The sequence below is a fragment of the Plecotus auritus genome, assembly GCF_963455305.1.
Source record: "Plecotus auritus genome assembly, chromosome: 9".
Classification (NCBI taxonomy): domain Eukaryota; kingdom Metazoa; phylum Chordata; class Mammalia; order Chiroptera; family Vespertilionidae; genus Plecotus; species Plecotus auritus.
In genome coordinates, this window is record NC_137783.1 from 107720965 (window position 1) to 107733995 (window position 13031).

The 13031-nt window shown below is 56.8% G+C and overlaps 1 protein-coding gene across 1 annotated transcript in view; it reads right to left on the reverse strand.

The window, feature by feature from the left end:
- MYO7A (myosin VIIA) overlaps positions 1–13031 on the reverse strand; it is an 84435-nt gene that overhangs the window by 44648 nt on the left and 26756 nt on the right. Inside the window, exons 5-14 of the mRNA XM_080643048.1 lie at positions 8815–8999; positions 8179–8300; positions 7956–8098; positions 7584–7697; positions 6340–6493; positions 4852–4928; positions 4156–4275; positions 3286–3428; positions 2089–2299; positions 1437–1572 (exon numbers count right to left, since the gene is read on the reverse strand). Of these exons, the coding sequence (XP_080499174.1) occupies positions 1437–1572; positions 2089–2299; positions 3286–3428; positions 4156–4275; positions 4852–4928; positions 6340–6493; positions 7584–7697; positions 7956–8098; positions 8179–8300; positions 8815–8999 (1405 nt within the window). The remainder of the gene's footprint in view (positions 1–1436; positions 1573–2088; positions 2300–3285; positions 3429–4155; positions 4276–4851; positions 4929–6339; positions 6494–7583; positions 7698–7955; positions 8099–8178; positions 8301–8814; positions 9000–13031) is intronic.

Below are 13031 nucleotides of genomic sequence, written 5' to 3' on the forward strand. Positions count from 1 at the left end.
CTCAGCTTGCAAATCCACAGAAGTAGATGGCCCCCGTGTCCCCTCCAGACCTAACATTCTGTAATCCTATAACTTCCTGTAAAGTTCCCTCGGTCTTCACTGCTGCATCCTCAGCAACAGCAGGAAGCCTGGCACGTAACAGATGCTCAGGGAATGTTGGTGGCACTGAACTGAAAAATGCAGTCCTCTGTTACTCCAAACAACAGACCCGTTGGTTTGTCCAAGAGTCCTTCACACGTGACGTTGGCTTCCTTCTCTCTACCAGCCCGGTGGGATCGCACATTTCATATTCTAAGGAGGGCTGAGCAGCCTTCGGATCTCACCCCTGCAGCGTGGCTCATGATACACTCTACTGCCTCTGGACCAACTCCACAAGGACGTGCTAACCCGATGACTATACTTATTTGTTTTGAATTTCAATGGCTTGGGCTGTGGGTGGGACCCTTTGGGGCTGAATGGCCAGAGCTCCATGTACACACATCCCACAACTGAGACCCATTCAAGGCTGGCCCTTCACAGCGGGGCAGGCTAGGGCCCTCTGCAGGCTTTTGGCAGACCCTGTAAGAATTCCAAGTGGAGTAACTTGACTGTGTTCTGACCCTCTTCTTGACGTCTAGCTTGAAAATGAACCCAACTGCATGTCCCAGGAGGGAAGAAGAGCATCCCCTTCAAAGCTCACTCGTGGTCTTTTTGCTGAAAGAGTCTTGGTGGGTAAGTGGGCTGGTTCTAGGCCTGGCTTTGCATCCAATGGGCTACGTCTTGTAAGAACAGTGAATCCCCCTTATAAGCCTGTTTCCCATATGCACAGACAGCATTGAGCCCACCCCAAAGACTGAAAGCAGGGACTCAGATACTTGTACACCACATTCACAGCAGCACTATTTGCAATAGCCACAACATGGAGACGACTCAAATGTCCATCAACTGATGAAATGATAACCAAAAAGGACACATGCTCTAACAGCCATCAACCTTGCCGACCTTATGCTAAGTGAAATAAGCCAAACACAAAAGGACAAATATTGTACGATTCCACTTCCATGAAGGGCTTCAAATAGTCAAATATGTAAATAGACAGAAAGTAGGATCGAGGCTGTCAGAGGCTGGAGGAAGAGGGTGGGGAGTTACTGTCAGCAGGTACAGAGCTCCTATTTGGGGTGATGAATAGGTTCTGGAAACGGATAGCGATGATGGTTGGTTGCACTATATTGTGAACAACTTAATGCCACTGAATCATAGACTAAAAGTTGTTAACATAGTAAATTTTATATGTTTTACTACAACACTTTAAAATCTCTAAAACAAAACTAAAAAAAGCACTGATCCCACCATTTCCACTCTGCATTCCAGGCCCTTGTGTCTCTGTCCTAGGCAGGAGAAGGGTGAAGGAGGGAGGGGCACAGACAAGGAGACAGCCCTGGCCAGGCCACCTGTACCTTGAGTCTCATAGTAGACGACACCAGCAAAGTGGTTGATGCCGAACTGGGTCTCGTGGTTGTTCTTGGGAGGAATATAGTTGGCGTTGAGCTTATGCTGCGAGTTCAACTTATGCAACATGGTGGTGTCCGTGCCCTGTGGGAACCGAGGGCAGCTGTCGGGCCTCCTCGCCCACTCGCCCCACCATCCACTCTCCCCACTCTCCACCAGGCCCCACTGCCTGTCCTGCCCGTCTTTGCACCCCCTCTCCTGTCTTTCTCAAGAGCTTTCCTCCCTTTATTTATAGCCCACAGAGGAGCTCTCTGAGCCTCCACTTCCCCATCGGTTAAGTGGGTGAAGTGGATCAACACAACCATGAGAGTACATTCCAGCTTAGAAAATCTACTCCCAGGAGTAAAACCCTGGGCACAGTCCCAGCCCACTCCAGGCCTAGTCCGTGTCTGGAGCACCGATTCTGTGCCAGCTTCATGCTTAGACCTTCGGCGTCTGGTGCAGGACCCAGTGGATTGTACTGATTTCCCAATGCCAGGTGAATGCGCTGGAATTGGCCCAGAGCCACCCGGAGAGCGGGTGTCATTAGCCCCATTTTGCAGGTGAGGAAAGCAGGGGCTGGGTGTGGAGGGTGCACCCCCTTGCCCCCCGCAGGCCCACCTTGGGGAACTTGCTCTCCTCGTCGATGAGGGAGATGATGTTCATGGGCTTGTTGGCGATCATGTCCAGGGCCTCTTGGTTGTCGGTGAACTCGATGTGCAGCCAGTCAATGCTCTCCAGGTCGTACTCCTCCTGCTCCAGCTTGAACACGTGCCGCACGAAGAACTGCTGCAGGTGCTCGTTGGCGAAGTTGATGCAGAGCTGCTCAAAGCTGGGGAGGGGGGTGCACAGTGGACACAGGGACAACGGGGTGTCTCTCAGGCCCTGCTCCACCACTTGGGGGCCCAGGTCTGCCTCCACATCTGCGGGGGCCCGTGACTGTCATGTCCACCCCCCTCATGTGCAGGAGAGGACACCAAGGCCCAGCGAGAGCAAAGCACCCCCCCCACACACACCAAGGTCACTCAGTGAGTCAGAGGGAGAGTTAAAGCCAGGGCCCGGGGCTCAGGACTCTTCCCCTGCATGGCCAGGCCCTGGGGAGGGCGGGCAGGTGGGCTCCAGCCCCAGGCAGAGCACCTGGAGGGGAAGAGCCGAGGCTGGGGAAGTGGCCCAGGAGGAGCGGTCCAAAGTGTCGGCAGACTGAGGAGGGGGCTGGTGAGATTTGGAAACAGAGCCTTGACAGCTGACATCTCTGAGCCACCAACTCAGCGCCCTCCGGGTGACACTCTGTGAATTCAATGTGGGCATTTCGCGGGGTGTGGGAAGGGCTTCGAGTCATCCAAACATCACAGGAATTGAAGTGACTTGCCAGGGGTCTTGCAGCTAGGAAGTAGGGCAGGGCCGGCTTCCTGCCACCTGGGCCTGTTCCATCCGTCTGCCCACATGGCCCCCAAGAGTGTGGGCCTCCAAGTGTGGCCAAGACCCCCATCTCAACCCTGGCTCAGGCCCAGCCTCACTTGCTTCCAGGCACCTTGCAGCTGGGCACAGGCCAATGGGCATCAGGGCCTGGAGTGTCCTTGACAATATAAGAGCCTCCCCCCTCCCCACCACCACCCCCTCCTCGCTGGCCTCAGCTGGCCCGGGGACTGGAGGGGATGGGAGGAAGGGGAGAGGGCCCACAGGGACGACTGGAGTCAAATTTCCCAGCAGCCTGGCAGGGTGTGTGTGGGGTCGACTAATGCAGTCTAAAGGGAGAGACGTGACCTTCCTGTCCGGGTTGTGGGAGATAAGTCCCACAGGGCAGAGCCCCATCGTTACCTGTTCACAGCAAAGTTCTCGAACCCAAAGATGTCCAGGAGGCCGATGGACCGGCGAGAGTTCTTCACGTCCTGGGAGGGGGGCTTGTAAATCGCGGCATTGATCTTGTCTACGATCCACACGAAGAGCCGCCCGTAGATCCCCTGAGAGGCAGGGCGGCTGCATCAGCCCCGGCCCAGCCACCGCCTCCCAGGGATACAGGCCTCGCTCCTGGGCCCTTCCGCGGGGTAGCAAGCTCTGAAACTCCCACGCCTTTACTCAAGCTGTTCCCCTGCCCGGAGCACCCTTTTCTGCTTGGACAATTCCTACTCGTTTTCCAAAGCTCCCCAGGAAACCCTCCCTGACCTCAGGGTTTGGGGACCCCTTTTTTGACTCCCATTTCTCCATCCATCTCTGTCTCCCCATCGGCTCAGGATGCCTTGAGGGTCCCAGAGCCCAGCACAGGGCCTAGAGCAGGGACAGCAAGTGTGACTGTGGAATCGGGCAGGATTTGGCACCCTGCCCACCCAGCCCAGCCTTTCTTTGTTGTGTTCTTTGAAGAGACCAGAGAGGGTGCCCCTGGCGGAGAGCAGCACAGCAGAGAGAATGTCCAAAGAATATGCCCCAGCATGAGGGCCAAGGGGCTAGAGATCAAAGCAGGCCAGGGCGGAGGGCCTGAGGGGACCAGAGCTAGCAGGGCCTCTGGGGGACACAACTCCCAGCCACTTGTGGGACTCAGCCCAAGGCAGCCAGTGGCTGGAGCCTGGGTCCAAGGGCAGGTCGGGGTCATGGCCCAGAGGCCCACCAGCTCTGTGGACCCCTCAGCTCCTGCCCATCCACACCCCGTCCTCCGGAGGGGCGGGAAGAGCAGGGGCCACTCCACAAGCCCACCTTGACAAAGGCATCACGGACATCCAGCGCCTGCTCCCTGCTGAGCGGGGTGGACACCGTCTCGCCGCGGGTGATGAGGGTGCGGCTGGTCAGGCAGTTCATCAGGTCTGGGGGGTTCACCTGGTGGGGCGACATCGGGAGCTCACCCAGACACCTGCCAGCCAGTCCCTCCCTAGAACTCCCTCCGCACCCAGAACCCCTCCCTCTTCACAACCAGGCCTCACTCAGACTGTTCCCTCCACTAAGAATGCCCTTCCCAGGCCCCACAGACAATCCTCCCCAACCGCCAACCCACCCCAATGCTGCCGGGAGGGACCTGCTCTCTGACGGCCCTGCCTGCCTCCGGCATGTTCCCTGCCCTTCCCAGGACTGGCTCTTACTCTGGCTTTATTCATCACCATCTTCCAACCCAGGGCCGAGCCCAGCGTTTGCTAAATGGCAAGCTGATTCACTCGGGGCCCCCAACCCTGGTCCCCTAAGTCCCTGCTGCTCCCAGGACTGGCTGGGCTAAGACAGGTTCTGGGCTCTACTCCTCCGAGGGACCCGTGCCCAGCACAGACCCTGTGCACCGTGGGTTCTCCGTGTTGAATTTCTAGAACTTTCCCAAGCAGCGGTCCCAGGTCCTTGACCTGAAGTCAAAACTGTCCCTCTGAGAGAAACAGAAACAGCCTAGGGGACAGAAGACCAGGCACTGACCTCAAGCAAGGATGCAGCTGTGGCCAGGGACGGGGAGAAGAGTACCTCGCACGCATCCAGGTTTTCAAATGTCCTGGCTGTCAGCAGCAAGAGGGCACAGCATCAGGCAGGGGAGGGTGGGCACGGGGGCAAGGGGACAGTCTAAGGGGGCCGAATGCCATGCCTGTGCTCAGGCGGCCGCCCTGTCCACGGAGGACACCATACTCTGATTTAAAGCTTCTCTGGTCAATGTACGTTGGATGAACGTTCTCATCATGAACTATGGGCACCATGAGCTTAGAAACCGTGTGTATCCAACACCTGGCTCTACGCCTGGCACCCGGGTATCAGACACTGGCAGTCATGCCTCCCCCGGCCCCCCAGCCTTCACTCTAGACTCCCAGAACATCTGTGGCTCCTCTGAGACAGGTTCTGTGAACATGCTTGGCTTAGTCAGTGCCTGATACTCGGTCCTTCCCCAGATGCTTCCTCAGGCCTCAGAGCCTTTGCATGAACTCCTCCTTCTGCCGGGGTACTCTTTCTTCATCTCTTAGTCTTTTTTTAAAGAATTGATTTTGAGAGAGAGAGAGGAACATCGATTTGTTTTTCCACGTATTTATGCATTCTCTTAGTCTTTTAAGATTCACTAGACTGTGAGCGTCTCAGAGCTGGGATTCTTCATTCATTCACCAAACACTTTCCAAGAGGGTCCGTTTCGACTTAAGCGCGAGCTCTTACTCAGTCGAGGGACCATGTTGGGTACCAAGGGCATGAGCAAAATGGAACTCGGTGCCTACCTTAGAGGACCATCTCCCAGCCTGGCACATAGTAGGTGACCAGGGAGTGTTAGATGAGTGAACATATCTCTTTTCTAGCTTTCCCCTTTTCTGAAGATGGCTATTTAATCACTCATACCTTAGTATGAATTAATTCAAAAATTTACTCCCTCTCTAAGACACCTGACCTTAAAGAAGAAACCAAATTTGGAAGTGGTTTTAAAGGGCCAATAATGCCTTAGCTGGTTTGGCTCAGTGGATAGAACGTTGGCCTGCAGACTGAAGGGTCCCAGGTTCGATTCCGGTCAAGGGCACATGCCTGGGTTTCGAGCTCAATCTCCAGTAGGGTGTGTGCAGGAGGCAGCTGATCAATGATTCTCTCTCGTCATTGATGTTTCTCTCTCTCTCTCTCTCTCTCCCTTCCTCTCTGAAATATATATGTGTGTGTGTGTGTGTGTGTGTGTGTGTGTGTGTGTGTGTGTGTGTATGTAAAGGGCCAATAGTCATCCCCCATTACACTTTATCCGTACATCTCTATAGGGAAATTTCAGCACAGTTAAGCCACACCTGAGGCTAGGGGACCTGTTCGAATTGCCCACAGGTGAATTCTCCCAAAGAAGGTACATGCTGAGACACAATCGGAGCCACCAGCACCCCCTGGACGGCTAGGTGTCATGCTGCTCTAGGATCCAGCACAGGGTTGGGGGACTGGGGTACCTCTGAGGCCCCTCACCCTCGTACTGCAGGTTGCCGAGGTGCAGGATGGAGGCCAGGAGCTTCGAGATCTCCCAGTTCTCTGTGTCAGTGAACATGAGCACCTTCATGGCGGAGCGGATGTTGGCATACTCCTGGCTGTCCTCGCGGCCCTCGCAGGTTATGCAGTTACCCTGGTGGGCAGGAGGGGGAGAGTGGGTGAAGGGGGGCATCAGGGGGCCCTCACTGCCCAGCCTAGCAGCCTGGCTCCGGGCACCGACCTCACCTAACGGGCACCGTGACTCTCAGGAAGGCTAGAAAGCTCCCACGTGGGCGGCTCAGGAACACGTCTCCTTCGTCTGGAACCCTGGATGCCCCTTTCCCATGAGTAAGAGGGGCTGGGTCACCGACGCCAGGCCTGGCCCGTCACCCTGCCTGGCAGGCACAGCACCAAGGCCCTGCCATGCTCCCCTCCACCCATGGACACCCACCCTCAGGGACTTGAACCCCTCACCTGGTGCAGCCTGGGGTGGAAGGAGCATTGGCAGGGCCTGCTCCATGGTGTGTGCCTGTAAGACCCGTGTGTGTGTGTGTGTGTGTGTGTGTGTGTGTGTATGCATGTGTTACACCTACAACACACATACATGCACCTTCGTTGTCCCACATCCCTCAGGTGCCATTGCTCACACTTGTGCTCACATGGCTCAGCCCATCTCCAGGCAACCAGCCATAGGGTCTCCCCGGGACTAAGGAAGCTGGTGCCCCCCAAGCCAGCCTGCTGTGTGGTGGCAATGGCCTGGTCCACTTCTCCTTGGTGGCCTGCCGGCAGCAAGAGGCTGGCACCAGAGCCCTGTAATCAGCGAGTCCTCAGGTATGAAGCACAGCGCCCTGCATCCTGCACTCCTGGGCACCTGGCAGAGGCCCCAGCCTTCAAGTCTTTAAAACTACACTAATTCAGTATATGTGTACAGGCGGGTTCGTGTGCATGCACACATGGGTGTGTGTGTGTGTGTGTGTGTGTGTCCCTGGGTCTGGCACGTCTACACACATTTAAGTGTGTCTGTGGGGAGAATTTGTCTAGATGTGTGCAAGCGGGTGTGTACCCAAGTGGGGAACAGGCCTAGGGCACACACAAGTCCAGGGTGGGCTGGGGCTGGGGCAGGCGAGAGGATGGGAAAAAGCCCACGTGGAAATTCCCACCCACCCGGCCTAGAGCTGGGTGGGCTGACCCCGACCTCACTGGGATGGCTGTCCCCCTCCCCGGATGCCCCACCCGGGCCTCACCATAGCCAAGTAGTTGTAGTCGGTGGCCTGGCCCAGGCCCAGCTTCCGCTTCTGGTCCTCGCTCATGCCCTCCAGCATGCAGTAGAACACGTGGTAGTTCCTCTCGTCAGGCGCCTGAAAACGGGGCACAGGTGTTGGGGGCAGGAGCACGGAGGAGGCTGCCAGGAATCAATCAGGAAGCCTGGCCACGTGGCTGGCTGTCTGAACAAGTGGCTTCTATGAAGAAGCTCCCATGGTGGATCCATGGTGGATTCCGGGCACGCACGCAGGCAGCAGCCTGGGGACAACTGAGGCTATTCGGTGTGTAAAGCCCACGCAGCACTGTGGCTAGGGTTCTGTGAGGGACGGCTCTGGCCCCGGGCCTGGGCCCACCTGGCGACAGACGCGCGACTTCTCCAGCAGGTACTGCTCGATCTTGGCGCCCTCGATGGCACCCCGCTTGTTGAAGTGGATGTCAATGTACTTCCCGAAGCGGCTTGAGTTGTCGTTGCGAATGGTCTTGGCATTCCCGAATGCTTCAGGGTGGATAGAGGGTCACGGGCAAGGTCAGCCCCCACCCAGCCACCCAGCCCTTCCCTGAGGCCCCTGGCCCTACCTTCCAGGATGGGGGTGGCCTCCAGCACCTGCTGCTCGATCCACGAGTGCTGCCCACTGATGGCCGCCAGGAACTGCAGGATCAGCTTCGTGCTCTCCGTCTTCCCTGCCCCAGACTCCCCGCTACAGAGGACACCCAGAGAGAGGCACGCCTGTCACAGTCTGTGTTGTCCCCCTCCTCATAGCGCTGCAGCCCAAGCTGCTTCCCCCACGAGCCCTCTCCCGTCTGTGTAACGGGCTGACAATATAGACCTTCCAGGGCTGGGAAGGCTAGAGGAGTTCATTGCTCTGCCGCACCAGAGGTTACTTTCCTTCCCCTTCGTTCAGACATGCACACCCCTCCCTCCCAACTTGCCATATAGCATGGCACGCATTAGACGCTGGACCGTGCTTTGTCCTTTTACCCTCTGCCCAAGAAAAAACAGGATCCTGAGCTTTCAACTGACCATAACTTAATAGGAGCCAGCAGTAAATAAGGTTGGCCTCAAAAGCTAACATGAACTTTGGTTGCATTAATAGAGATCTAAGACCTGGGAAAGGGGAGGTGATTCTCTATACTATGAGACATTAGCAGGAGCACATAGCTAGTGCTCTAGGGGTTAAGCCTGGACCTCCACACTGGTGCTGGGCCGCCCACCTGATGATGCAGCACTGGTCACGGCTGTTTCGTTTCATGTTGAAGTAGCAATTGTCGGCAATGGCAAAGATGTGCGGGGGCATCTCCCCAATCTTCTTGTTGGTGTACTGGCGGATGTGCTCTGGCGAGTAGATGGAGAGCAGCTGGTAGGGGTTCACAGCCACCAGGATGGAGCCCGTGTATGTCTGTGGATAACGAAGACCAAGGAGCTCACCGCGGCCCATGTGGGAGGCTCTGACTCCAGAAGGCTCTCAGGTTCTGTCTGCTCCATCCCTCCGGAAGGGACAGCACTGGCTTTGGAGCCACATGGCTCTGGTGTCAGAATCCTGCCTCCCTATGATCTGGGGGAGGGTCTTCAGACCAGCACTGGGCCTGGCTCAGAGGAAGTGTCAGGGACATTTGATGAAAGGAGGAAAGAAGTGAGGAGAGAGGGAGAAAGGGTCTCTGAGCCTTGATTTCTTTATCTTCATCTGTAAAATGGGCACAGATCAACTGTTTATGGAAATGAAAGAACATTCATAGCACACTGTAGGGACTCCTCAAATGCTGGCTCCCACCTTTGCCCCCCAGCCCTGCAGCCCGCACTTTTAGAGTGGAATTCTAAAATGGACCTTTCTAGAACAGAGGGAGTGGAACAAGGCCACAGGAGCTGAAGGGGCTAGGGGTGTGGTTGGGCTGGGTGGGCCAGGTCCCTGCAGCACTGCTCCTGAGCTTGGGGACAGGGCATCTCCAGACATCCTGGGCAGTGGAGGCTCAGGGGCCAGGTGCCCCTCAGAGAGTCTTCCGGGCCTCTCGCTGTGGGCTCCCCACTTAGTGCACAGCATGGCCACCTGTGCAAAATGTTCTGCTGTGGGCCTGGCCCTGCCACTCAGGGGACACCAAGCCACCAGGACACAGTGACGCACCCAGGGTTACTTCGCCCTTCTCCTGCCCCTCCCACCCCAACCCGACTTTAAAGAGGTGTGGTTAACATCTACCTCCCAGGCTGCTGCAAAGACCAAAGGGCATAACCTGGTGCAGAGCGGCTGCCCATAAGCGCCACCTTCCTTTCTCCTTGTGCCCCCTTAAAACACGATGCTCACCCGCCTGGCCCCTGATCACCTGTGGCATGAGGCTGGCTCCATGCAGTCATTCAAGAGCCCTTCTCTGGGGCACGCGGGGAGGCTGACAGCCCCACCCTGGGGGCCGGGGAGGGGAAGCCTGGGGCTCTGGGAGCTGGAGGACCCCCGTGAATTCCTCAAGGTAGGAGGTGAGGGGGGAGCAGGTCTCTCAGTGAGAATCGGGCATGGAAGCATGAAAGGGCATGACATTTGGGAGAAAGGCCACCCTGTAGCTGTGGGGAGAGGGATGGCTGTGGCAGAGGCCGCAGGCAGAGACGGTATTTCAGACCTAATTTCAGTCAACGGGGAGCCGGACAGAGGTGGTCTGAGAGCCGGGTCCGTGACCAGGTGGGGCGGGGCAATGGCAGAGGCCCCGGGCTTGCTGGGCACCTTCCTGGGGCCGGGCCCCGCCCGCTCCTCCCACCAGCGCTCCCATGGCCTCTCCACTGGGCCCTCCTGAGCACCAGGCCCTCAGTCCCCGGCCTCCCGGGTGTCCCCACTGATGTCCACCGGCCTGTCCAGACCAGACCTCCTCTCCCTTCCAAGCGGCTCCTCCTCAGCCTCCCCGCTCTGCCAACATGCCACCACCACCCTTCACCAGGCAGAGCAGGCCCGGAGCTCCCTCCACACCTCTCGCTCCTGCATACAGCCCACCTCTCTCTGTCCGCATGGCCACCCCCCTGCAGGCCAAGCACCTCCCCACTGGGCTCCCGGTTCCACGCTGTCCATTGCGAGCAGGGTCAGCTTTTAAACAATCTGAGCATGTCATCCCCTCCTGAAAAACCTCAGGCAGCTTCCCACAGCCTCGGGACAAAGTCCATCTCCTGTCCCTGCCCACAAGACCCCGAGCCTGGCCCTCACCAGCCCCATCCCACAGCCAGAGGCGCCCTCCATATCAAACACCTCAGTTGGAAGCCCCACACTCCATCCCCTCTCCTTCACCCAGCGAACTGCTGCTCATCCTTCCAGTCCAAGCTGAGGTGCCTGCAGGAAGCCGGCACCGCCTGTGTCTCCAGCACAGCTCACACCGGGACTTCCCTGGGCCCACCCGACTCCTCTACGGTTCTGGTTCGCTCTCCTCTACACCCCGCACAGCACGCAGCACACTCAGCAAATGCTCCTGACTGACTGAAAGAGTGACTGCACTAACGGGTGGAGCACGTCCCTGCTGCCCAGGAAAAAGCACGGAAGGGAGCTCAGAGGACAGGCCTGTCAGCAACACTGAGGCAGCCCTACCAACGCTGATGGGAAGGATGGCCCAGACATGTGGCCAGTGGAAAAGCATGGAACAGTATGGGGCAATGTTACCATCACAGACAAACATTTTTAATTGTATATACACATTATTTTATATCATATATATACATATACATATACATATACATATACATATACATATACATATACATATATATACTAGAGGCCCGGTGCATGAAATTTGTACATGGGGGGGTGTAGGTCCCTCAGCCCGACCTGCACCCTCTCTAATCTGGGAGCCCTCAGGGGAGCCCTCTCCAATCCAGGAGCCCTGATGGCTTAGGCCCACTCCCCATGGTTCTCTGCTCTCTGCGGAGCCTGGCCGCTCCGCACCCATTGCCCAGAAGCTCTCCGCAGTTGAGGCAGGACGCTTGCTTCAACAAAGCAAGCATTCCACCAGGCCGCTCATGCTGCCCACTCTCAGTGGCCGCCTCCGCCAGGATTGGGGGACTCTGGCGGGGCTGAGGGGACTGGGCACCGCCATCTTGTGGCTATGGGCACCGCCATATTTGTGACAGAGTGATGGTTAATTTGCATACTACCCTTTTATTAGATAGGATACTAGAGGCCCGGTGCACAAAATTCATGCACTGTGGGGGAGATCCCTCAGCCTGGCCTGCACCATCTCACAGTCCGGGACCCCTCGGGGGTGTCCGCCTAAGCCGGCAGTCAGACATCCCTCTCGCAGTCTGCAGTCCAGGGCTTTCACAGTCCCGGATCCCCTTGCTCCTTACCACCCACCTGCAGCGGAGGCGGGAGAGGCTCCCACCACTGCCACTGTGCTCACCAGCTGTGAGCCCGGCCTCTGGCTGCGCAGCGCCCCCCTGTGGGAGCACACTGACCACCAGGGGGCAGCTCCTGCATTGAGCATCTGCCCCCTGGCAGTCAGTGCGCGTCATAGCGACCGGTCGTTCCACCAGTCATTCTGCTGGTCGTTTTGCTGTTCAGTCAATTTGCATGTTAGGGTTTTATCATATAGGATGCACATATACAGTCAGCCCTGTATATCCGCAGATTCCCCATCTATGGATTCAACCAACCATGAGTCAAAAATATTCAGAAAAAGTTACGTTGTTGCTGACATACTATGTAGTTGGCCAATGATGGCTGGGTCTGAGCTGAACATGTATAGACTTTTTTCCTTGTCATTATTCCCTAAACAATAACAACTATTTACATTGTATTAGGTATATTAGAGATTATTTAAAGCAGCGGTCGCCAACCAGTGGTCCGTGAGGTCCGAAAGGTTGGCGACCGCTGATTTAAAGTATACAGGAGGGGGTGCCTGGGTTATATGCAAATGCCACACCTTTTCCTATGAGGGATTTGAGCATCCATGGATTTGGGTATTGACTGGTGGTGCTGGCACCAGTCCCCTGTGTATGCTGGAGGATAGATTGGAAATTAATGGCAGTGGTTCTCTGTGTGGCCAAAGGAAAACGTTCTAATCTGTAGCACGTATCCCCATTTCAAAATAAATAATAAAAACAAGGCCTCTTCCTTCAGTGAGAGGACCCTCCCCCGCAGAAGGGCAAGGACACCCCACCTGACGGGAAGGTCCCCGCTGGGCGCAGGACTTCGCAGCTTCCACATCATCTCCCCTCACCTCCGCAGAAGGCCGCTGAGAAGTGCGGTCACGTTCCCTCTCAGAAGGGAGAACTGAGCCTCCAAGAAGGAGAGGGACTTCGAGATCACACAGCAGATAAGCAGGGAGTGGGATGAGCAAGGGATGGGGGCCCAGAGCCCCAGCTCTCACTTTCCCACCTGGACTTCCCCAAATCTCAGGATGCACCGGCGGGAGTGTGGAGCTGGCAGTGGGGGGTGGTGGGGTAGAAGAAGCAAGAGGCTCGCCACTGCTAG